The 27159-nt window shown below is 42.2% G+C and overlaps 1 protein-coding gene across 1 annotated transcript in view; it reads right to left on the bottom strand.

The window, feature by feature from the left end:
• Window positions 1-53: 53 nt before the first annotated feature.
• LOC111849550 (voltage-gated inwardly rectifying potassium channel KCNH7) overlaps window positions 54-27159 on the bottom strand; it is a 73168-nt gene continuing 46062 nt past the window's right edge. The window contains exons 11-17 of the mRNA XM_023822557.2: window positions 24676-24928; window positions 19252-19457; window positions 18629-18713; window positions 17308-17538; window positions 14229-14385; window positions 11598-11781; window positions 54-2646 (exon numbers count right to left, since the gene is read on the bottom strand). Coding sequence (XP_023678325.2) covers window positions 2350-2646; window positions 11598-11781; window positions 14229-14385; window positions 17308-17538; window positions 18629-18713; window positions 19252-19457; window positions 24676-24928 — 1413 coding nt within the window. The 3' untranslated portion in view covers window positions 54-2349. The remainder of the gene's footprint in view (window positions 2647-11597; window positions 11782-14228; window positions 14386-17307; window positions 17539-18628; window positions 18714-19251; window positions 19458-24675; window positions 24929-27159) is intronic.

The raw sequence follows: 27159 nt of genomic DNA, 5'->3' as shown, positions 1-27159 counted from the left end.
CAACTTCTATATATCCTAAATCATAAACCAGCTTTATGTACACTGTATGTATATTAATATTTGTAAGAGGAACATTCATATCTGCCATAAAGCATTTTGCATTGTATAAAATATAGTGGCAAACTTTAAATGCATAAAAATAACAATGAAACAGGAGAATAAGAATTGACATCTTCCCCTCTGGACAATCGTTAAGAGGCATGTAAGAAAGTTACATTGAGGATTTCTTGGCTTTTTTAAGTTTTATCAATCATGTATTATTTGCTCTGAGAAGGCTGTGAAAATAATTTAACGTAGCTTGGTTTTCAGTATAAATAGTACAGGTACTGAATGTACACTTTTTTTGTTTTAATTACTACGCAAGTTAAATTTACAGCTTTTTATATACTGCGACGGACAAACAAATTCTGACCAAGAAGTAACAAGAAAAAGTATAATGGGGATGTCTAAGTGAGGAGGGGAATTCAATACATTAGACAGTGTTGCTCTTTGTAAAAAGTTGTAATGAAAAGTGGGGAAAAGCAATCAAAGTCTGACTGTAATACTGGTTTAAACTCATTCTCCATATGCTGCCTTAATTGAATTAGTGTCTGTTACCAAATCTGTCCGTCCATTCATCCATCCATCCATCTTCAAGCTCCTTTTCCCGCTTCGGGTCATAGAGGAGTCTGGAGTCTATCCCAGGCAGCTTAAGGCACAAGACAGGGGTAACACCCTGGATGTGATACCAGTTCATTGCAGGGAATGCACCCAACAATCACACAGATTGGAAAATTTAGTGAAGCCAGTACAGGTAACCTCACCTCGAGATGGCTGCAGGAAGCTACGCACGCAGAGCAGGGCACCATCCAAGCCCCCAACCACTGGAGGCACGAGGAGAACGTTACGGAACCACCACGATATCCCAACACCTCACTTATCAAGTCCATGTTCCAGTTACACGTTGGTTACAAAAAAAAAACATTTCTCATCCCAATATAATGTACAACAATATATATGACTTCCAGTACTGAGACCCAAACGTCCATTTTCAACATTAATAACCAGTAACTTTGGAAACAGACTTTTTCTTGCATTTTTTTGGAATGTCCACTGGACCATATGTTTCAGACCACAAGCCCGTTGATGAGAATCAGAGTGTGATACTATTAATTTTGGGGGAGAAATTAAATGGCACTAATTATGTTTGAATGACAGCTATTTTCTTGCCTTTGTAAATGTATTGTGCCTGATGATTTTTAAAAAATTGTTTATACTTTAAATAACTAAACATTTCACTTTAAACCCAGACCCCAACAGCCATTGCAAATGCTCTATAATGATTTTGTAAAATTTTCTCTATAATATTATTACTGCTATTGTTGAGGATGGAAGCTTTAATAACAGTTCTTTCAATTATTATTGGATTTTATACTTATATCAGTTCAGCAATTATGAGTTAATTATGTCACAATAATCCCAAGTGATGCACCATCCAGTTTGTATATCAAATTAAAAGTTCAGCATTTAAAATGAAACAGAAATCCATATTAAAACTCTGTGCATGTACTCTATCAAAAGGGTAAAAAATATACCCTAAATATTTAACCCTAAATTACGAATTTAGGGTAGGTATGTTGTTTCAATTGTGTAGATAAATATATTAAACTTGATAGGTGGAAAAACAATTGAAACAAATGTCTGAGAAAATGGACAGATGGAAAAACACTTAATTTTGAAATATTGATCCAAAATCACATGCTGAAGTTGATATTATTGCTGTTAGATCAGGACATATTATTCGTATGCATTTTCCCCTTAAAGCAATCCCAGATTTTGTATAAATTTTGTGGTGTTTGAAAAGAATGAACAGTTGCTTATACTGAAACAACTATTGTGTATGTGGATTGTGTGGACTACAGTGTGACTTGGTTACTGAACAATATGCTGAGCCTGTGTATGGATGTATTTTACGTGGAACCTTAAAGCATTTTTAATGGTATGTTTACATTTTGCAGTCAAATTTAATGAACACTTATTCTGATGCTGCAGTTTATAGTTTAAAAGGTTCATGCTGTGCATTTAGGTTTGTCTGAGTAAGCGTCATCTAAAAGGAAAATGTTTTTAAACATGCATTTTTTTTTGGGACGAGTACGGTAAGGTGCCTTGTGCTGCTGGCAGTGTACATGATATATAAAGAATGTGTTCCCTTTAATGACTATTTGTTGAATTAAGTGTCTAGAATTGTATATATGAATGAGGCAGGTTAGGGGGCTGCAGTATTCCTTGCATATGACAATACAGTTTCCTTCTAGACCCTGAGTCAAACATCAAAGGATTTTTGTTGCAATGGAGGCATAATGATAATTCTCAGGCCTGCTTCCCGGGAAGCCCAGGATCTGACACTGGCCTATAGAGCCCCACAGTTCCTCCGGTGGTGAGCGGTGAGTCAGGCAAGGAAGGGTGTCGCATCGAAAGAGACTGGGATTTGGACTGATGCTGGTCGAGGGAAGGTGGCCGGTTCTGCTGGTTCCTGCCGCTCCCTTCTACGTGCAGCTGGGACAGAGCCGGGAAGCTGTCTCCTGAAGCTCCCTCCATATCGTCCATACCTGATAGAGATTCTTTGGGCTTCTTGATTGATGTCTCCAAGGTGTGGGATTCTAGGCCCTGAAAAACACAAACATAGTCTCTGACATGGTCTCCACCATGGACTACAAAATTAATTTACGATTATTTCCATGGGTGTAGAAACTGTAGGGGATAGGCAGATATGTCCCCTGGTGTTCAAAGTGTGGATTTTGTTCCCCCCCCCCCCCCCACACACATGCTTTTCCCATCCTCAACAGTTTTTTGCTACGTGTCTGTGTTTTTTTTCTGGGCAATTCCTACTTACTAGTTCTAAAAAATAAACCCAGGTCAGGATTCTCCATTACCCTTAAGAACACACCGGTCCCACTTTTCAAGAATCCAGTGAGACTTGTCTCAGCTGTCTGTTGATTTTAATTTCAAAACTGCAACAGCGCTAAACAGGGGTGCTGAGCGTACACGAAACATGGAAAAGCACAGAAAGAGGAATCAAGAGTGTAAAAACAGAAACCGAAATGTAAAATACTGCCATGACACGTGTGCACAAGCTGTTAATGGGTGCAGACAATGCGAAGTGGATTTATGAGCCCAGACGCCTGGTGTTCAGAGTCACTGTGTGATGTCATAGAGCTGGGCGATAGGCCCCCAAAAAAAAGAACATCATGGTATTTTCACAGATTTTCACAATATCAATATTTATTAGGATATTCCATAATTCATATATAGAAAAGAGTAAAATATGACAGGTGATTTTGAGTTCTTCTGATTATAATGACCAAATTGTTTTACTAATGGTTATGAAGCACGTAACAGGTATACCACACGTCTGATTTCAAGTACAGATCTCAGTCATGTCACCTGCAGAAATTCTCTGATGACAGATCCCTGTGTCAGGGATGGACAGCAGGATGAATACAGGGGTGCGGTGGACAGCTTTGTTGAGTGTTGTGGGCTGAATTTTTACAGCTTAACGTCACAAAGACAAAGGAACTGGTTGTGGACTTTAGCAGGCAGGCTCCTTCCCCCACCCCTGTAACCATCAGAGGAACGGATGTGGAGGCGATTGAGGACTACAGGTACCTGGGGGTTCACATTGACAGTAAACTGGACTGGTCCAAGAACACTGACACTGTTTACAAGATGGGGCAGAGCCGGCTTTACTTACTGAGGAGACTCAGGTCTTTCAATGTCTGTAGTAAAATGCTGACTATGTTCTGTCACCCTGTAGTAGAGAGCGTGGTGTTTTTTGCAGCTGTGTGTTGGGGCAGAGCGGTGAAGATGGCAAATGCCAACAGGCTGAACAAGCTGATTAAAAATGCTGGTTCTGTCCTGCGTGTCAGACTGGAGAAGCTGGCGGAGGTTTCTGAGAGGAGAATGCTGAAAAAGCTTCTCAGTATCATGGAGAACCCCTCTCACCCCATGCCCGCCTCCATGACGGGTCACCAGAGCACATACAGCAGAAGACTCACTGCCTGCAAATGCAGAACCGAACGCCACAGGAAATCCTTTCCACCTGTGGCAACAAGACTGTATAACTCTTCCCCTTTCTGTAGGTGATCTTTCTCAGCATTTATGTCATTAGGTTCTCATTTGGATTGTACAATATTACTCATCTGTTTTTTTATTTACTCACCTGTATGGTATTGAATGTTTGTTTCATCCCCTCACCAGAAGCTGCTATCTCATTTTATTCATGTCACAATCACTAAGTCACTTTTCATATCCACTTGCACTAATTATCTGTTATTTTATTATATCTGTATTAGTTATTTGTTACTTTGTTAGATTTATTTTGTTATTCTGTTTTTGCACTATTACTACTGTTCTTTTTAAGCTCTTTACTGTCTCATCTTTATTCCTCTTGTTGCACTGAGCATGTTTAAATCAAAAGAATTTCCCTAGTGATAAATAAAGTTCTTATCTTATCTTATCTTAATTCTATGATAAATTACACCAACAACAGACTCATACCTAGATGGCATTTGTTCCATCTACTGTAGGTATGGAACTAAATCATGGCTTCTGGCTGCTAACAAAAACTGAGAACAGAAATAAGGAAGGTAGCTTGTCTACTTTGACACTTGATGATGGGAAAAAGTAAAACAGAAGCAGTGGGTGTAAAAGAGGGCAGGATTCTGGGAAGTCGGTAAGAGTACATGTAGTTGTGAAATTAACTTAAGAAAAGCCGGTGCTGTTACTTTTAATGAGTTGCTGTGTTGAAACTGAACCAGACAAATGGACATTTACAAAACCATGTCTCCATACCCCTATATTCCAGACACTAATTACAGTTCTTGTGATTATGGCAATAATTAATATTTCTCACAGTCACAGCCCAGGACCTACGATTCTATCATCTTTGATACTGAATTATTAAATTGAAAAAGATTTTAGGCATAATTCATTAAGCTTTAATGGTTAATGCTGTGAAACCACCATTGTCCGTCATTCATAAAAAAGAAGTGTTACTACGGTATTTACGTATTGAGAAAGCGATTCATAGAAGATAGCATTGCATACAAATTAAGACCAGTTTCATTCTGGTGGTAAATTTCAGTGGTGTGACATCTGGGGATATTTTAATTGTAATTGCTAGTGTTAGTGTGTTGGTATGTTGTATTAGTAATCGATACATTTGACAGCGATGCCCATTCAGTCAGTTACTATGTTTATTTGAATGACAGTTGGAAGTGGATTCTTTTCAGCATTTGCGAAATATTTGTGGAATCGTGTTTTGCTATGTATTGTTCTCTGTTTACATTTTTCTTTGTTTTCTTTCTTTTGTGTTTTTTGGCTTTTTCGTTTTGTACAGCACTTCATGACTGTTTTGTCTGTGAAAAGTGTTTAATAAATAAATGTTACTTACTGACATTTTTGCCAAACAGTTGGTAGCAATTTATGTCAACTTGATCTTTTAAAATGCGGAGCTCTACACAAGAGAAGTTTCCTTTGACAGTTTAAAATGCAGAGGATGCAGTACAAAGAGCAGCTTATTAACGCAGCAATCTGCCCGGGCTTTTACATGCGATGCCCCTTACCCACAATGGCATATTCATGGGATACCGCTGTGCTGCTTGCTTTAGGAATGTGCTTAGATTATCGCGGCTCTCATTTAGCTTGACTCTGTGAAGTCATTGCTGTCGTTTTTCTATGACTCAGGCCCTTTGAGTTGTGACATTAAAGCTTGTTGCGAAAACAAGGAGCCCAACCCTGTAACAAATAATGATTTTATTTAATCAATTTAATTTCATGGTTGATTTTCAACTTAACAAATCCTACATTCTGATTGGTTTGGTAATATAGTCACAAAAAGTTATGACGTCTTATATTGGATATAATTGGATGCTGTAAACAGTCTATATTGCCGTGGAGAGGAAAGAATGATCACTAAACAACATCCAGCTATAATCCAGGTAGCGCCATGAATCCATCTCATGATCTACAGAACTGATCCCTGTTCTATTTTTGAAACTTAATGGATGGAATGATGGGATTGTGTTTTCTGGAGAACAGCAGGTCAGTTTTCAAATGGGTCTCTATAATGGACATTGTATTAATATGTTTCCATTTCTGTCTTCCACAACCATTTGTCCAATGCAAGGTGAAGAGCAGTCTTTCTGCCAGGCCCATAATATGAGGGAAGGTGCACCCTGGCCAGAATGCTATCGTACCATAGGCTGCACACATTCTTGAATTTTCAGCATAGACACACAATATTTTTAATATCTTGATCTAGCTGTTAGAGAGAGGCGATTGATAGCGATGAAGACAAATGTGTCAGTACATTGGATCAAGCCGACACGTGGATCCAGTATTTACTCGTTTTTCTGTGTGATCTGAGGATCCTGATGACCTGTCGCCTTGAGGCCGGATAACCCTGAGCGGAAAGGAAAGCAGAATTAGCTTATGTGTTGGCAGATGGAAGACATATAATCACGAGGAAGACCAAAGGAAGTCAACAAAGGAAAGCAGGGATCGCCTGCCAGGGGTGGAAACGTGGAATGTGAATGTAACAGCACTAACTGCTTAGCTCACAGACAGCTTAGTGGTCAGGTGGAATGTGAATGTAACAGCACTGACTGCTTAGCTCACAGACAGCTTAGTGGTCAGGTGGAATGTGAATGTAACAGCACTGACTGCTTAGCTCACAGACAGCTTAGTGGTCAGGTGGAATGTGAATGTAACAGCACTGACTGCTTAGCTCACAGACAGCTTAGTGGTCAGGTGGAATGTGAGTGTAACAACACTGACTGCTTAGCTCACAGACAGCTTAGTGGTCAGGAACCATTGTCTGGCCTGCGCCTTTTACTGTAGGAGGCGCTGCAGAGCTAGGTATCTCCTCTAGGACATCCTGATTTTGCCAAGTTCGATGTGACCCTGGGTCTGCAGGGGAGGGGGAGTTTAACTTCTTTAACCAATCACAGTCTTCATTGTATGACATCATCACACTGGTCCTTTTTTTCCCTCATTTTCAAATTCAAGACTTCTACCCATTGAGTTGGGGGTGTTGTGTGGCTCAGGGGGGTTAAGCATCTGTGTCTGTGATCAGCAGGTTACTGTTGTTATTATTATTATTATAATTATTATTATCATGAAATAAAGACACACCCGTACATTGCTCTGGACAAACTTTGCAGGTCAACATTTTCCTATTTTTTCTATCTATGACATGTCCCTTAAGAAAAAACATATAGAATAAAACTGGTGCTTTACCTTGCTGCCTCACAGAAAATGCTGGTTTTAATTAATGTGGTGATGTCATACAATGAAGATGTGAAATGCAAACCCCTCCCTTGCTGATCCAGGGATGCGTCAAACTCGGTAAAATCAGGACGTGCCTCTTCTCTAAGCGTAAATGTAGGTTGTTCCAGAATGGAGCTTAGTTCACTCCCAATGCTAGTATGTTCTTAATGTTATGAATAAATGAAGTCATCAGGGTGTGGAAGAAGTAAATCCCGAAGAACCAGGGTGTGGGTCTGGTTTAAAGGTGAGATGCTGGGCTGGAAGTTAAGCTCATCTAGTGCCTGAGGGAACTTATTTAGATGAAGGACAAGTACAAAAAACTGAACAATAGCCCGCTGGCTAGTAAAAAAAAAAGTGCTGGAATGTCAGAATAAATTTCTTTACTAAACTAGTCCAGTTATCTAGTAGCAAAAGATCTTAAGTTCCACCGCTGGTGAGAAATATATTTTATATTCTGTTCTAAAATTGATGACTAGACAGTGTAGAAATGCGGGTACAGATCTAATAAGTTTACATTCTGTAACATTTGGCACCTAAGCAAAGAATTTGTGTAGCCAGAATGTGGAGTGTTACAGTGTAATCAATGGATGGACCAGCTTTTCTATGTCATTGATTGACAGCATTTTGCAAACCTTGATATATTTCTAATGCAAGAGACTAGTATCAACTGTAAGTGTCAACCTGCCACTTGTAACACCAATGCTCTTATTATGGTTTTCACATTGACCGAAATGTCATCCAGAATCATTCTCAAGTTTTAGACAGTATGTCCACTAGCATTATTGTCTTATTAGAGAAAAAATAAATTCCGTCATCCTGTCATTTGTCTTAAGCTTAGAGAATTGATGTATTTCACTTTTGCGATGGATACATAGAGTTGTTTTTTCTTCAGCAAACAACACATTTATTAATGATGTCACCATGGCATAGGATATATGATGACCAAGACTGTGTGACCAAGACTGCCTCGGGGAATGTCATAGGTGACTCTCAACATTTTCATTACTCAGCATTTATATTAACAAACCAGTAACAGGTAAGGCCGAAGACAAGGAAGTACAACACCAGAATGGGCCATGTACCTAAGGGTTAAGGGTTCAGAGATAATGCAGTGCTTACAGTATCTGATACGGATATTCCTGTTACACGTAGATGCCAACATGATTGCAGTGGAAGGGGCTGGGGGGTGCTGGGCCACTGCATGGTTTTGAACCTTGACGTCCCAGTTGCATCTAAGTAAGCAACTAACTTAACTAGTGTAGTGAGATATATTAGTGCAGCAAAAACATATGACAAACTGCTGAGTATGTGTAAAGTGTTAGCAGTAAATGGAGCACAGGTCTGACAGTTATTGTAAGGTCCTGCCAACATACTCTGGATCTTTTCTCTGATACACTGAAATATGGTGTTAAATCTGCAATGTCATCACTTTTATGCTAAGTGATTGCTAATTATTTGCTGCGGGATTCCAAGCCAGTTCAGCGAATTTATTTTCGGGATATGTCAAGGTCTGGATTATTACCATCAACTGCACTGGAGATGTTTGCTAACTTAGCCATAGAGAGTATGTTTTATATTTTATTTGCCTGTCATACAAATGAGAGGAGATACCTCACATTTCGTGAGAATTTACATATGTGTAAACATGCAAAGCCTCAGTATTCTCTCCAGGGTGGTCAGTGGCAGCAAGTGTGATAGCTGGCTTCTTATCAGGGAGGCCTGGTTCTTTGAAAAAGGCATTATTATTCATTTTCCCAAGTCAATGATCTTCTCTGATGATCTTTTTTTTACACATATCACAAGTAAAAATCAACAAAGATAATGCTGGGCAAAGAAAAACATGACAATGTACCCAAAACGGTAAAACAAGTTTAGAAACTTACTTTTGCTGGGTCATTCGGTGGAAATCCAGAATGTTCTCTTTTTTTGGTGTTGCCGGTTGAAGTTTGGCTAAGTCCTGATGGTAAGTATCCAGTCTAAGTTCGCTTGTAGGCAAAATATGCTGGTCAAAATGTAATATTTTGCCAAAAGAAAAAAATCAAGAACTTGAATGAAAAACAGGAGCGTTCATGTTGAAAATTTGGAAATGGAGTCAGTGGAAAAAAAAAATCTCTTGTGTAGGATTAAAGCCTTTCCTACAGCCGGTACCCCTCCTTCCCACCCTGAAGAACAATGGGTGTGGACGTGTGGTAGAATCTGGTCTGTTATGGTGGCCACAGTCTGCTCTCGGCCGTCCCAAGAAGCGTTTAAAGGCTACGCATTGCTTTATATATGCTACATACAAACATTGTGTCTCCTGTGATACTTCAGAGCTAAAACAAAACAGCACTATGTGCCATTATGTCTTTATGCCTTTCATTGCACTGTTATTGTCCCATCCGTAATAGTGAATGTTGGGAGGGGGTCTCCTTGCTTGCCCAAGAGCAGCCTTGCACGGCTTGTGCAGTTTCCTCCACCTATAGAGACCCCATACCCAGGGGCGGATTAAGGTGCACAGAGGCCCCTAGGCTACAGTAGTCTGTGGGCCCCCCAACCCCGCCCCCCTCCGCGCCAATGGGGGCCCCCTTGCAGGCTGGCACACGTGGGGCCCCTAGGCTTAAGCCATATCTAGCCTGTGCGTTAATCAGCCCCTGCCCATACCCCATACCAGCAGGTGTTTCCTCGGACACCTAGTTGAGCAGGACCTGCAGGTGTTTCCTCGGACACCCGGTTGAGCAGGACCTGCAGGTGTTTCCTCGGACACCCAGTTGAGCAGGACCAGCAGGTGTTTCCTCGGACACCCGGCTGAGCAGGACCTGCAGGTGTTTCCTCGGACACCCGGCTGAGCAGGACCTGCAGGTGTTTATTCTTTTTTTTTGATGGGCCCCGTGGCCCTTTCTGCGTTTTGGGTGCCATCTACCCTCGGCCTGTGTTGGCAAGCAGCGCATCTTGCATCGCTGCTTTGATGGAGGTGGGACAAAATTTCAAAGGAGTCTCCCATAAGGGGGGGCTGTCAGGTTCCGGGACATTGCAGGTAAATGTCAGGATCATCAAATTTGCAATCATTTGCAATCATGCACAAAGATGCACCACAAATGGGTTTTCCCTTTAATTGTTACATATTGGGTCCCTGAATATGAACGGATTGCAAAGCTTATTTATGGGATGTCAGCCATAATACAGGGTTTAGCAGGATAAGACCGATGTTCTTTTTTTTAAATCAAAACCCTATAGTGGAAAAGGATTTATGAAGTTTAGATTTAACCAGTATTTAACCAGTATTTAATAGTCTATGTCGGTGAATGGTTGGCATTTGTGTTGGCCAAGCTTGTGACTGGATGGGTCTGACCCTATCCTGGTCTCTCCCTGGACCTGGGACTGTAGGAAAAGCTATGAGATGAAAACCCAAAATGTGCCCCTTTCCAGGATATTAATAGAAATTTATTGTAACATAAATTTTATGAAAAATATTTAATGCTCTCAGCGGGCTAAGCCTGTGCCTGTGATCGGAAGGTCGCCAGTTCGAACCCGCTGTCGGCACGTCTGTGGGCCCCTGAGTGAGGCCCTTAACCCCCAGCTCCCTGGACGCCGCAACAGGTGGCTGCCCTTCACTGCCAAGCTCGCTCTCACCTATGGAGATAATTTCCCCATAGGGATCAATAAAGTATAATCAAAAATTTTAATATGTGTATACTGAGGAGTTACTGCCATGGTTGTTATTAGTTAGGAAATGGACATTCAGTCCAAGACATTAACCTGTTTATAAAATTACACTTTTAACTGCTGTCATTTTAAAAGTTTGGTTTTAAACTATCTTTTAGGACTTGGACACTAAATGAGGTCATGTGGTTCCTTTGCGATTGATACAGGTCTGTAAAGAGTAAGATGCAAGACATGAGGAGTTAAATAAAATGCCTGATACTAGGCTGGGGGGGGGGGGGGGCAATCAATCCAGTGCTTTGCAGCCACATTTTACAGTTTTTACAAATATGTAAAATATGTAAAAACTGACCCCGCCTGCCCCCACCCCCCAGAACTGTCCCTGAGTCAATCCCTTTTGACTTTCTCATTCAGGCATTATTGTAGTTTTATATATTCAGTAGTTTGTTATAGTATGAAGTTCTATGCGACCAAAATTAGAACTGCATTAAAAGAAAGGAAAAGTTTTTTTGTGATTCGCTGAACACTTCTGGGGCGTGGGGGGGGCTCAGAAACTCATAGAACTGCCATAGAAATTATAACAATTATTTTAAACATTCCTGGGCTGCTACAAATTATAGGAAGGATTTAGAGTAATGCTGATCATGTACCTGTGAGGAGGCGAGATGGCTGCTGTGCTCAGTCTGGCTGGCTGTGACAGGTGTGACCCTGATGGCAGGTCTGTGCTGCTCCACCCTGGCTGTCAGAGTGCTGTAGTCAGGGGGTCCCACGGCGGACTGTCTCTGCAGCAGCTCCAGGATGGCCTGAATGTCCGACGTCATCTGGGACTCCAGCCTGCCATGCCACATGTGTGTTCACTGATCAGTGCTGCGCGTCTTTGGACATTTTATGACAGTTCTATTAACTGGAAGTACAAGAAGCTCAAGCTTTTTATGGGACCTTGGAAGAAGTTGTTTGAGGGCAAAGAAATCGATGTGTTACAATTCGTGGATCTCAAAGACACCACATTGCATATTGTTCACGTCCATAACCGGCCTAAATATTGTTAGGAACGAAACATGGAACGCAAATAACTCAGTGACCCATCATTATTTGTTCAATAAAAAGTAAGGAGTTATTTTCACACTGCTGCTCAATTCAAGCTGTTCCCTACCTTGTGTTAATATCACAAATAAACACAAGGGGGAGCCAGTGCTCTAAAAATTTCCCAGGCTTCTCCTTCCATTGAAGATGCCCTGTTCTGTGATTCTGTTTTTTGGCAGATTCACTTACAACAATGCTGAGTGTATTTTATTGTAACCCAAAGTTAAAAGTTATATATACATACAAGCAAATCCATCCATCTATCAATGTCTTGGATGGTACACCAGTCCGTCTCCAAACAGACTCACAGAAACAGGCACTAAATGTACACCAATCAGCCATTGCATTAAAAACCACCTGCCTAATACTGTGTAGGTCCCCCTCGTGCAGCCAAACCAGCTCTGACACACCGAGGCATGGAATGGACTCCACAAGGCCTCTGAAGGTGTCCTGTGGTATCTGACACCAAGACATTAGCAGCAGATACTTTACGTCCTGTAAGATGCGAGGTGGAGCCTCCATAGATCAGACTTGTTTGTCCAGCACATCCCACACATGCTGGATCGGATTGAGATCCAAGGAATTTGGAGGCCAAGTCGACACCTTGAACCGTTTTTCATGTTCCTCAAACCATTCCTGAAAAATTGCCACTGTTACTGAGGAATACCGTTGCCATGAAGGGGTGAGCTTGGTCTGCAGCAGTGTTTAGGTAGGTGGTACGTGTCAAAGTAACTCCCACATGAATGCCAGGACCCAAGGTTTCCCAGCAGAACATTGCCCAGAGCATCACACCGCCTCCGTTAGCTTGCCTTCTTCCCATAGTGCATCCTGGTGTCATCTCCTCCCCAGGTAAACGACGCACCTGCACCTGATCATCCACATGATGTAACAGTCATCACATCAGGTCACCTTCTTCCATTGCTCCATGGTCCAGTTCTAGCATTCACATGCCCAGCAAGCAGTGATTTACTGTATGTCCTGTCACCTTTCTATCATATCCAACATAAACGTTTTCTGCGATTAGCTCTACAGTAGCTCCCCTTTGGGATTGGAACAGACAGCTAGCTTTCGCTCCCCATGTGCCTCAGTGAGCCTAGGATATCCATGACCCTGCTGGTTCACTAGTTGACCTTCCATGGACCACTTTTAGTAGGTACTGACCACCACGTATCAGGAACACCCCACAAGACAATGGACAGTGGAAATGGTTGGAATCAGTCGTTTAGCCATCACAATTTGGCCTTTGTCAAAGTTGCTCAGATCCTTACAATTGCCCATTTTTCCTGCTTTCAACATATCAACTTCATGAACTGACTGTTCCCTTGCCTAATATATAGTGATACTCTTGACATGTGCCATTGTCAGGATAATCAATGTTGTTCACTTCACCTGTTACTGCTTTTACTGTTATAGCTGATCGGTGTAAACTGGGGAATATATAAGAAAATACAACCTCATGTTAGCATTGTAGCCACTTCTCGGTAATTGACCTCTTTGCGTTCCTCATGTTTGCTTTCTTTTTTCTCACTGACATACAATCCAGTTATTTACGTTCTACGGCGGCCACAGACTGAGCTTTGGGCCCTGACTTAGCTTGCTGTGACAGAGCAGTAAAACAGGCAGGCAGGAACGGCCTCACTCCAGACTGCGGACGGCGGAGGAGCAGGCCGGGCGAGCAATTATGACGGTGCCGTTTTTACCGTTGCCGGCCACTATTCCTCCGGAGGTGACACATAAAAGGGGACACGTTGCTAAATGGAGCCACTGCGGGCAGCCTCCAGCCTCTGCCAGAGCAAAATGGGTGCGTTTGGTCAGAGACGGCGGCGGGGCAGAGAGGGGGAGGGGATGGATGTAACTGGAACGTCAGGACCCTGCACGAGCCTGGCACCCTCCAGCCTCTTCCACTGCAATCACGGTGGCTAAAAATAGCAGCAGGCGTCCCGTCACGAATCTTCTGTTACATGTGCACTCAGCTGATTTCACAAAAAAAAGTGAAGAAAATTATATTTGATGAGCTGGTAAATATTAACTATGAACAAAGGACTGTGTCGTTGTGATTGTCCATCCATCTTCTATAACCACAGCGAAACAAAATAAGCATGCTATAGTACACAGAAGAACTGCCTCACGAGCAACAAGAGGGTACCAATCCCAGAATGCCCCTGGCTCAGACAGGAGAAAGAGGAGCAGGCACTCACCTGTTCAGGTGCTCCTGCAGGAGGTCCAGTCGGTGCTCCACTTCCCCGTACGTGATGTCGCTCTCCGTTTCGTCCGCGCCCTTTGAGTCTTGGGATTGCCCCAACTCATCAATACGGCCCATCAGCCTCTCACAAGCCCATTCTTCACCACGACGATCTTCCGCAGGAGCGAGGGGGAGGAACACAAAAACACTTTGCATACAGGCTGATTCATGACCAAACAGGATGCCACAGCAATGGAGAGCGATTAATCTTCCCTTGTCGGCTTTATATATTAGTCAGCCGATGGTAATTCATTAAAGTTTGCGCTGCCGTGTAATCTCAGTGGTCCCACGGACAGACCAGAGTCGTTATCTCTGCCAGACACCTGTAAACAGTCGCCGCACGATGACCAATGGGATCAATTGTCCCCCTGCTGGTGACTGATGGCTCACTGCATGGCTTGTTTGTGGTGCCAATACATTAAAAAAAAAAAACAGCTCAAGTTAGTGTTAATCACGCAGTAGCTAGCTGCATGGAGTTCCCTGGGTACACTTACAGTAGACATTCACAGAACTTGTAGATCAGAGGACAAATGTACTTATAATGGCACCAATTTCTTACAACTGCTCTCATTAATAAAAAAGTTACTGCACACAAAGTTCCAGTTTCAGTACAGTGTTACAGTGCAAAGGCAGGTATGGGCATTTCAGGTCCAGAGGCTACAAATTCAGACCAAGATTTTGTTTCTACTAACCAGTTGAGTATGATGAATCACAGTCACAGAGTACTCACCTGGTTGGTAGAAACAAAATCTTGGTCTGGATTTGTAGTTTCTGGATCTGAAAAGCCCAGCACTGTGTAAAAGACTGGTGCATGCAATAATGTAATGAGATATTAGTCATGTTTCAAAATCTTATATATACTCACACAACAGTATTCAACTAATGATGTTTTGATGATGCGTTTACAGTTATGTAGAAAATAATTGTCTTGAGTCCTGAGACGAAATGTGTGTGTTTTTTTTCCTTTAGAGAACATAATAATAGTATCATAGTGAGGGGCTTTTAGGCATGATTTAAGCAAGTAATTTCTATGATGTATGAATACTGCACATAAAAAAAGAAAATGCAGGTGGAGTTGATCTGGGGAGCTGCCGTCACAGGGACACTGCCCTGAGGGTATTTACAAACGCGCTTAAATGACAAGATCGCGTACGTATTTTTAGGTCTTCCCCACATGCTTCTAGTCAAGGTGATTCGTTCTTCTGAAGACCTATTTATACTGCAGCAGCTAATTGTTCTGCTCAAGTTCTGTCCTGGAGTTACAGGGAACTAAGGCCGGTCCACTGGAGGGCACGCACAAGCTGCACGCTAAAAGCAACTTAGGGACACCACACCAGCATGTGCTTGGGCTGTGGGAGGAGACACAGGTGATCATGGGGAACACAAAAGCTTCATGTACACAGAGCAGGGTGTGGGATCCGAACCTACAACCCTGGAGGTCCCTGTGCATGTAATGTACAGATGAAATGAGCATATTAGTAGTATGACACTAGATTTACAGGACAGATTTGGTCAGCATAAGCAGGTACAGCACTGCTTCTTGTAAAACACAATGACCACCATTCAATGTGCTTTTTTCCTTGCTTGTAGGTCGCTTTGGACAAGAGCGTCTGCTAAATATGTAAATGTACTCATTTTAATATATTTTAATTCTGTTTTGAAAGGGGTCAAAAGATTTTGCAGGATGTACTCTCATCTTTTGGGAACAGGTTGTACTTCTCCACTGCAAAGGTAGTTCTGTACTTTGCTGTCATCCGAGGAGCGCTGCTTGTTTGTGGCGATGCGACATTAACATCCCCAGATAAGATGGAATTGGGACAGACAGCACAAATCAGGGGCGATTTTGATGCAGGGGGCAAAATGGCAGATTTTCTTAAAGCCTCTGAACGGAGAGTGTGGTGACTTAAGCTTTCGTAAGAGCCGACTTCGCCGAGGATTTTCCACGTGCACGTTTCGCTTCACCGTGCGATGCCGGGGATTCTGCCGTGGATTAACGGCGGGTTTGATCTGTCCGATGGCTCACACTGAGGTTTGTGATTCCGCATGCAGAGGCCGGCTTGATCTCAGTCAATCGGCGAACTCTGCAGTCTTTGCTGGGTTTTGGGACTTTGTGTTAAATATATTTACTGCAAGATGAAGTCTGCAGAGCGGCTCAGTGGATAGGGAATTGGCTTCAAGCCTGCAGAGTTGGTGGGTTGAATTCTGCCCTCAGCTGGGTGTGTGTGTGTGTGTGTGTGGATTATGTTTATATTACATTGTAGGGAACTAATGTCCCCCCACAATGTAATAAAAGCCTGTTATTTTGACATGGAGGGGACCATTTTTCAGGTCCCCACAAAGATCTGTGAATGCAATCAAAAAACTAAAAATCCCAAAAGTCCTGTATTTTGTTTGGCTACTTATGGTTAAGGTTAGGGCTGGGTAGGCATTAAGGCTGTCATGTTGGGATTAGAGTTTTCCCCATAGAAATGAATGGAGAGACCCCACAAGGATATAATTACAAACCTGTGTGTGTGTGTACTGTATATATATATATGGTTTGATTAGACAGCAACACACACACACACACACACACACACACATTCCATGTTCTCTCTGATCATCTGATTTTCCTCCCAATGTCCAAAGGCATTAGGCTGAGGGCATTGATGTCTCTAAAATTACCCTTGGTGTGTGAATGAGTGCCCTCTGATGGACTGGCATGCCATCCAAGGTGTGCCCAACCTAGTACCCTGTGGTTCCAGGGACAGGCTCCAGGCTCACAGCAACCCTGTATTAGATAAACAGGTACAGCAGCTCAACATCTTCAGCTAGACCAGGAGCTTCTGTCCTGCATGTTGCATTTTTATTGGATGTAGATGTCTGAGAATCATATGATGATGATGTAATAATCATATGATGATGATGTAATAATACTGTTGTTAATCCAGATGTTGAGGCAGACAACAAACGTTACCCTTGATAGTCACGAAACAAGTGTCTTTTTTGTGTTCAACGTGGGAAATTGACTTTGAGTATAAATGGGAACAAGATACCTTTGAATAACTGACTCTGCTCCAGATGGTGTCTTGCATGGATGTCAGTGGTGTACTTTAGGTCCGGACTAAGGCTCTGGTCCCGTACTAAAGGGTAGCCCTGGATCCCGGTACACAGAGGCCTCTGCTCCTCCTCCTCCTCCTGGCCGGTGTCACCTCTGTCCTCGGAGTCCCTCCTTGGGTAGAAGTACTGCTCTGCACCAGCCTCGCTCAGTCCATCATTGTTTCCTCCTAAGGAATGGGAGCCAGCACGTGTGTGGATGAGCCTCACCAATCCAACATTATGACTAAGCATCGAGCCAATCATTCTCAACCCAGTGCTCACCCCCCCGAATTCAGGCATGATCTGTGTCACCAGTCAAACATCTACTTTTCCCAGGGTTGCCAACTCTCACACATTTGGTGTGACACTCACGCTTTCACACTCTCACACTCGCGCAAGAAATCTTACAGCAAATCTATATTATTTTTTATAAACCTAAAATTAGCTACATCAAAAGTGTTGGGGTAGTTTGCAAACCCTGCACAATATTTACAAAGTAATAAAACTGTTGCATACATTTAAATGCATCTGCAGACTTGTCTCTAACTGAAAATCTCACTCCAACCAGCTGACCAAAGTTGGCTGTCCTGACTCTTACTCATCTGGTAATTATGAAGTCCCCAATTGCATTGGTTGCCGTGAATATTGGTAGCTTTTGAAAAAAAAAAAAATCAGCATTTGTACTTAAATATGTTCACAGTACTGTTATGTAGTGACAAAGTTGTGCAGTAACAGCAACCCCAGAAATGTAACTGAATGCCGATGCCAATTTCTCCCTGAGCACAGTTTGTGCAAATGAAAACATTTGTGATTGCAGCTGAAATCTTAGTTACATCAACAATTGCTCTGCAGTGGCAGAACTTGATCGGCATGGTTCCACTGCACATAGTGCATGCTGGGATTTTTTTCCCCCCTGCTCACAAGTGTCCCTAGACTTAAAGACCAATGAATGTCAGCTGCTAGCATATAACTAGCCACTATAATGCAACAGAGAGGACAGAACAATTACTGTGTTCAGGGTTAACGCTCTCACACATTTCTGTTTGATCTTTCTTGCATAAATAAAGCTTGTGCAGGTCTTTCTGACAAACTAGTCTTATGTACAATTGTGAACCTGAATGAAAATGGGACAACAAAAATAAAAACGAGGGCTTGGTTCTACAATGCAAAATTAATAATTTACATTCTTATCTAAAAATGACAAACGATTTCTGAGCAATTGTGTCAATATGGCTCCAATGTTTTACAAAGGCAAACTCAAGATGGATTGTCACCTACCATGCGATGGCTTTTGCATAAAGGAAATATTTCTTCTGAATCTGACACTGTCCCCATCCGACTCACTGCTGTGTGAAAAATTAGCCTGCCAAACAACCGTTAACGTGTAAGTCAAAGACCCAGAAACACACTAGGGCATCAATCTTCTGTCGAAATATAATTTAAATGTTGCAAACCAAGTGCTGTATTGTTGTTTACTTGCATATATATTTATTTAGGTTGACTGAGGTTATGTTCTCCATTACAGTATTACTCACTATAATCAAAATATAATATCAATCTCTTTAGATTAAACATATTGCAGTACCTGTATTCTGTTTTGGTTTGCTGGATTCATCACTGTGTGTATGTCAAACAAGTTAAATGATATCATTGGATGTTTTCCATATACCATAATATACTGCATATTCCTGACCCACATCCAAATCAATAAAAAATGTAAATAATAGATATTTTATGATATTACTGTATTATTATAACTGCGAAAAAATGTTCCTTTCAAGAATGTATGATTATGATTTTATTTGTCCGGGTTTCACATTAAGAAAGAGAAGGAGCATTTCAATTTTATGATTTTGGTGTCGGAAGCAACAGTGTGGATGCCCACCCAGGTAAGATGATACCTTAGCCGGTTCGTCCCTCAGGTTGAACGTGAGCTCCAGGTTGGTCAGGAAGTGGTCTGAAAACTCTGGATACATGTCCAGCACTTCCAGGAGGTCTTCCCTCTGGATGGTGTGCAGGTCACAGTAACTCAGTGCCCTGACATCTGCGTTGGACTTCCCAGGCTTAGCGTATTGGTGGATCATTTCACCGAAGATGTCGTTCTTTCCTGGAAGAGGGGGAGAGGGAGATGTCATGCTGGTTGGTCAGCTTCCCCATCTGTGAGTGGTATCACATAAGGTATATTGACCCCAGGGGGAAATTATTTTGCATACAGGAGCAAGACAAACAGGCAAAGTGCAGACAAACAAATATACAATACAAAACAAAACAAAGCATAAAACAGTATACATAGTGGAGACAAGTGAACATAGTCCAAATATGTTTCAAAAGCACACAATACACAAACATAACATTCTGAAAAAGAATATTAAGTAAATAAAAAGATACAAATGAAAAATAAACAAAAAGTATATGTATAATAAGAATAAACAGTTAGTGGTCATTAGTGGTATATGGTTGTTAGCGGTGTGGTTTGAGCTGTCAGGTTCTCCAGTGATTTATTATTTAAACAGATCCATGCCTATCTTTCACACTATTTACTTCAGAGAAAGGAAGTGATGAATAAAGGATGAATAACGGTCTTCGCTAAACCTTTACAGAAAACTCTTTGGCTGAGGACGAGGCGGCATTCAGCCGTGCCACAGATCTCTCGTTTGAAGAAGGCCGTATGAGGGCCCTTTCAATGATACCAGGTCAGGGGAAATGTCAAGTCCCAAGTGGCGATCTCCTTCTGAATAGTGCCGGTGGAGCTGGGTGCTACTGCAGCTGCAGGTGTCCCCCACAAAGTGTCCCCCCTCCCCTACAAGTGACACATAGGACCCAAAAAAGAGCATGAGCCCCAGTGTGAAAGCAGAAACTCAAAATGCACCAGGGCTTCAAGCGTGATTCCTTCATGGGGAACAGACTGGTGCTACGTGGTTAAAGGGCCGTTTCACTTTTTATGTTAAAATAAGACAACGATGGGAGAGGAGAGAAGAAGATGGATGGATGGATGGATGGAAGGAAGGATGGATGGATGTATAACTTAATCCCCAGAGGGAAATTTAGGCTTCTGCATCCTGCCACCTTCTACATGCGTGAGGATAATTTCCGTTCACCAACCTTCCAGCTGTGCATCCAGTAAAGGTCTGCAGAATTAGGATATTATATTTATATTAATAATAAAAGCAATAAATTTATTGATAATTTAAATGTTCCATCCATCTTCTGATTGCTAAGCCAGTACAGGTTTGGAGGGAACATTTTGAATAATTCCGTATATTTCCTATAGCTAATGCTACAATACACACACATTTCCATTCCTCAGACCTCCAGGATTTGGTGATTCCCATCCCTGGCAATGTGTCTGTACAGTTTGCATGTTCTATGTAAAACAAGAGGAACTGATTGTTTTGATGATTGCATGTCCTCTCTTAGTTCAATTCACTTTAATAATAATAATAATAATAATAATAATAATCATTTCATCATCATCATAATAATAACAATAATTCACAACAGAGACATTCAAGGTGCTTGACAGGTTTCCTCAGAAGTGACCTATACAGCCGCTAAGGCCACAGCAGAGACTTGGGTGTGACCCGGATCCACAAGAGCAGAGTTCTGACAGATGGGGGAGGATACACAGATGTGTAGGTAGGGGGGCGGGGAGGGGGGGTCAAGGGATGCTTTATTTGCCAATATATGCAAATATTTGAAAAAAGTATGAGTACAAGTACTTTGGAATGCTTTGTGGCATATGCCCTCCTTTGAGACATACACGTGTAAATAGCCCGATACCAACCCTAAGCCTAACCCTACTTTGAGACATACACGTGTAAATAGCCCAATACCAACCCTAAGCCTAACCTTCCTCTGAGACCTACACGTGTAAATAGCCCAATATCAACCCTAAGCCTAACCCTCCTTTGAGACATACACGTGTAAATAGCCCAATACCAACCATAAGCCTAACCCTCCTTTGAGACATACACGTGAAAATAGCTCAATACCAACCCTAAGCCTAACCCTCCTTTGAGACATACAAATGTAAATAGCTCAATACCAACCCTAAGCCTAACCCTCCTTTGAGACATACACGTGTAAATAGCTCAATACCAACCCTAAGCCTAACCCTCCTTTGAGACATACACGTGTAAATAGCCCAATACCAACCCTAAGCCTAACCCTCCTTTGAGACATACACGTGTAAATAGCCCAATACCAACCCTAAGCCTAACCCTCCTTTGAGACATACACGTGTAAATAGCTCAATACCAACCCTAAGCCTAACCCTCCTTTGAGACATACACGTGTAAATAGCTCAATACCAACCATAAGCCTAACCTTAGAGCTAACTTTAGTAGCCCCTTTACTTATCCGGAATCATTCACTAAGGATATATAATTATGGTTTGGTTCTGTGGCGTGGTGAGACCCGTAGGGATGATCTGGATTCTGTGGGATGATGATATGGTCTTTGGTTAGACAGCAAGTGCCAAGACCATGAGCAGTTTCTCATGAACATTTTAATCAAAATGCCTTTTTTTAGCCAGAGACATGTTATTCAAAATATAGTCAAGACAGTCCATCCATTTATCTTCTGTATGCTCTTCTCCTATTCAGAGTTATGGGAGTTCCGAGCCTGCAAACACAAGGCAGGGTAACCCAAGATAGGGCACCAACCCATCACGTACCACACACACCTGCAAGGACATTGGTAACACCAATTAACGTCAGCATATTTTTGGACCAGAGTACCCAGCAGAAACCCTACGATGACATGAGGAGAACATGCAAACTCCCCAGCCTTGGTGCCATAGTGGAGACTTGAACCCTGGTCACAGAGGTATCAGTGCTAACCACTGCCCCACCACACCACACCTTGGATTTCTTCATAATCAAACAGACACAGACACGTTTGCCCAAATGCAGGCAGGTTCGCTTTTGAGAGCCAAAAGGCTAATTTGTACGTTTGCCTTAATCCCCACCCATACTTATCCCAAGGGTGCCGACAAAATCCGCCGTCCTGCTCTCCTGCTCCCCGATTCTCATTAATCCCACGAAGAATAAGTTTCTTGCCAGAGATTTAAAAAAAGCAGCGGCATAATTTATGATTGACTTCATGAATCAAATCAGATTAATTACCACATATTACCAGTAATCTGGGTGAGCCATTATCTGCCATCTGGACCTCTGGCTGGTTTGCTCTTATTTTGTGACGGATGGGCCTTTTAGACAAGGCTTAGCCTGTTTCACCTCCTATGATGCTCACTGGTAGGGAAACTATCCCCTAATTAAATACGGGGGGCGTGGTCACTGACACTGGCAGGGACACCATGGGGGCCGGGGGTCGTACAGCGTCGTTTGTCACGAAGGACTGACAGCCATGCAAAAATTACTCTTGACTCAGCAATCCTTCCCTCCCTATTTCTCTTCTTATCAGTTTATTTATTCATTCATCTTCTAATCAATCATCCAGTACAGGCTCATGGGTTTGTTTGTTTATCCATCTATCAATCCATCCATCCATCCATCCGTCCATCCATCCTTCCGTCCATACATATAAATTCAATGCCATGCCAATATGTAGCATAGTTTCTCACAGTATTTTCTTTAAACCCCCCTCCAAAAAAAAAAAAAACATTACCTTCAGATTGCCCATTTTGCTCTGCTCCAGTAAAATATCTGCCTGTTTAAATGGTACCTAAAAATAAATCTAGAAAATCTAAATGCAGGATGGAGGTAAGAAGCGCTTATATCATATCCCACCTCCCCCCTCCTCCCCACCCCCTACCGCAGAGCCAATACCCAAGCATCTGGGAGACTGTGCAGAACTCAGGGATTATTATGATACGCGAGCTGTCACATGACTGTTATGACCTTATTTGGCACCTGATTTCAGGGAATTGGACTGCTTCTACATATTAATGTGTGAACTGAGTTGACACCTGTCGAAGAAATAATGGACCTGGTTTTAGTTTGCGGATAAAGAATGTTATACTCAGGAGTCAGAACTAGTAATTTAACAGCATAAAGCAAGTGGGAAACATCATTCTTAAAAATGCATAAAATATTAGTGTGTGAGAGAAAAATGTTGATTGATGTATTAGTACAAAGTCTGAGATCTACTTTTCCAGTATTTTTCCATTGTCTTGGTGCCCAGATATTTGTCTCTAAATTTCATCCCTCCCTGCCGCTTTTCCTAAACCTGGTTCCACTCCTGCCCCCAAATTAAGCCCCAGTTCCTTCCCCCTGTGTGCGCTGTCCCACCTAGAGCGAGTCTTATGTCTGGAATACATCAAGCCGATTTTCGGCTTTCAGAAGCTGCTGGTGAGAGTCGGCGACTGCCTGTCGCGCCCGTGTGTGCGGGGCGGTCGGTCTCTGCTTGGCGCTGTTTTAGACGATTGATCATGTTGAATCGGCATCCAAGCTAGCTGGTGAATCTGAGCTCTCTGATTGGGCTATATGTCAACCATCAGCCCAAGTCATGCTGGTGTGTTCCAGCACAAATTTTGAAAATTGATGGGAGCAGTTGGCAGTCAAACATTTGTCAGTTTTGGTCAGTTTTTGCTGTCAGCTTGTTGGATTCCAGGCTTTACACGTCCTCCTCTGACTACACCTGTACCTGTACTTCATAGCATGAACAATATTACAGGTTTTCACTCTTCCTCTCCCCCTAAATCCACAGCCATCTCTGCACATTCGAGCTACTAACCACAAGCCAAACCAGTGCTAATCTACACCAAGAATGAATTATAATTCCCACTTTAATAATAACCCTGGCTCCAGCCCATGATAATGCTATTAAAGGTGCTTTGGCGAGTTTCGCTATGTGAAGATCCACACTTACACAATGGAAACAAAGCAGCCACCTACACAGAACATGCCAGGCCTTAACTGGTGGTTTTCTCAGCATCTCACTAAAGTTACACTTTCTAGTAAGATTAATGAGAAGAAAACAAGTCATAATTTATCTATAAAACAATGTACTATTATAATATGATATAATAATCTATATAATCATCTAAATCAAATGGCCGAAGTCAAACGCTTTTGTCCAATGCAACATATGGGTGAGTCAAACAGCACATTGCAAACATACATGCCAAGGAGTCAACTAGGCATGAGATTCCAATGAAGGTCAGCTAGACTGAGGTTCCATTGAATTCCAAGGTACAAGTGTAAGCAATACTGGAGCAGAAGCTACACAATAACTTCTAACAAAGCAGGAGCTTAATAAAATTATTCAATGTCCAGAAGTGCAACTGAAGAACCCAAGCAAACCTAAAGCAGCGACATCCACTCGGCATCAGGCCAGCATGGAGGATGGTGGACGATCCTCACCCAGTATCGCCACCACAATGTCGTCCTTCAGGATCTCGATGGAGCCACGGGACATGAAGTAGAGCGCAGTGAGGACGTCGCCGCTGTGGACCAGTGTGTCTCCAGGGGGGGAGTGGGTGGTCTTAAACTTCATGGCCAGGGCCCGAAGGCAGCCCTTGGTGGCCCCCCGGAAGGCTTTGCAGCTCTCTAGCAGGTTCTGGTGGAGGTGGAGGCAGATGTCTGCCTGGAGGCATTCTGGGAAACCTTTTAGGACCTGAGCAGAAAACACAGTTGCGCTGTAGCTACAGTGAGACACGTGTTCTTTCCCAACCTGGTTCTCAGGGACCCCCAGACAATCCGTGTATTTGCTCCCTCCCTAGCTGAAGCAAAAATGTGGACTGTCTCATAGGGAACTGGGAGGGAGCAAAAATGTGGACTGTCTCATAGGGAACTGGGAGGGAGTAAAAATGTGGACTGTCTCATAGGGAATTGAGAGGGAGTAAAAATGTGGACTGTCTCATAGGGAACTGGGAGGGAGTAAAAATGTGGACTGTCTCATAGGGAACTGGGAGGGAGTAAAAATGTGGACTATCTGGGCGTCCCCAAGAACTGGGTTGGGAAATACTTGTTGTAGGGGACACTACCTATCACATACTGTGCCAAAAGAATAGCTAAAGTTCATGTGGCCATAATAATGGATTGGCATTTTTAGAATGTATTTCGGAGGAAGTCACCTCCATTCTCAGACTACTTTTAGTTCTAAGAACCTACAGTAAATTCAGATTTTATCAATCATCAATAAGTTAAATTTCTATTTCCAATTGCGGAAGCTGCAACTGTTTTATGTTTTCTTTCAGCTGATCAATTAACAAAATTCCTGGCTTTGAAAACAATACCCTGAATATGCTAATATCAGATTTCCATAGCCTAGTTTCAGTTATGCTTCAGTGAAATACTAAATGGTAGCTTTTCTCATGAGGTCAGATTTTGTAAGGCTGAGATCTTGGGGTGTCCCTCTGCTACAGCCAACAAGTATATTTGCGATGTTGTGATGTGCTGTAATGCTCTGATATCTTTGATAGCTTCAGTAACACTGTAACAAGTAAAACTCAGTAACACATTTAACGATTCAATAGGAACAAATCATTTGTTGCTGCATGTTTTGTGTAACTGATAAATAACAGCGGCGGAGCTTGCTTTTATCATTTTGAGATTAAAAAACATTTTCCAGAAGTTAATGTCAACTAATAAAATGCAAGACTACTTCCTTATGCAAGACTCCTTACTATACATCCATACTTACAATATCAGTGCAAATAGTACCCTTACTAGAAATTAGGTTTTTCTATGGCTTCGAGCAAGTGTACTTTTGATTGGTACAGCACTGTATATGAAAATTTATATTTTGTATTAAAGTATATTAATAGCTACCTTCGGGAAAATGTTATATTAATACACAAACCATTGGGGTAAATGATTGGAATTTTAAAGTACAAGAATAACAGCCATATCCCCCATTTACTCTGAATAAACTTAGGCAGGGCTTACATGCAGGACACACAGCAGATGTGCTAAAAATTACAGATGATAAGGGTTTCAGTCTCAGAATTTGCAGAAATAACCGAGCTTTCTAGTGAAACAGGATGCATTAGTCTGGTAATTCAAACCCACAAGTATGGATGCAAATAACCTGCTGAGCGTGAAAATGGGACTTGCTCTTTGGAGATGGGTGCTGAGACATTTTAAAAGGAGAGGTCTGCTTTTGGTGAGTTCAGACGCCTCTTAGATGCATGCCGAATTAAGGCGAGGGCTACTGAATTCAGGCAGATTTGTTTGGTCTCTGATGCAGTAGCAAAACGCATAGTTCGCCTGCAAGGTTGGCCTTGTGGAACCAGCCAGCCTGTGACATATGCAGATGGCTCTCAGCTCAGAGCAGTTCCCTAATTAGAAGGCACATGCATGCCTTTGAAAGTTCAGTATTCACACATTGGGAGGAAAAAGAAAACTATGATGTTTAGGAGCACAGCTGGCACGTGGCCCAGGCAAACCTGGCATTTGCTGGGGGCGCTAGACCACTAGGGGTGCCCCGGGAGCAAATTTTCTTTTTACTGGGTGGTTTGGGAAAAGGCATTTATATTCATGATAGAATCTACCTGATTGGCAGGTGAAAGTGCTCTCATCGACATGTGCTACCTGTTTTTTCAAGGTGGTTCTGGAAAACTAATTAATATTCATGATACCTGATTGGCAAATGAGCTCTGTCTAAGGCATTCACTGGCCAATCAGATAGTGCTTCTCGCATGACTATTAATGAGTCTCCCTGAACCACCCTGTAAAGCAAAAATTGCGATAATTTTGCAAAAACACTTTATGCCGCCATCTTGGTGCATTGTTAGTCATGATAATGGAATACTGTGACCGCATGAATGCAAACAAGTCGAATACAGCTTTATTGTCACGCCAATCATATTCAGTACACTGCATACTGTGATGCAAAATAACATT

Source organism: Paramormyrops kingsleyae, chromosome 1, assembly GCF_048594095.1.
Source record: "Paramormyrops kingsleyae isolate MSU_618 chromosome 1, PKINGS_0.4, whole genome shotgun sequence".
In the NCBI taxonomy this organism is placed as follows: domain Eukaryota; kingdom Metazoa; phylum Chordata; class Actinopteri; order Osteoglossiformes; family Mormyridae; genus Paramormyrops; species Paramormyrops kingsleyae.
Note: the sequence above shows the minus strand (reverse complement) of the source record. Positions and strands in the feature narration are given on the sequence as shown.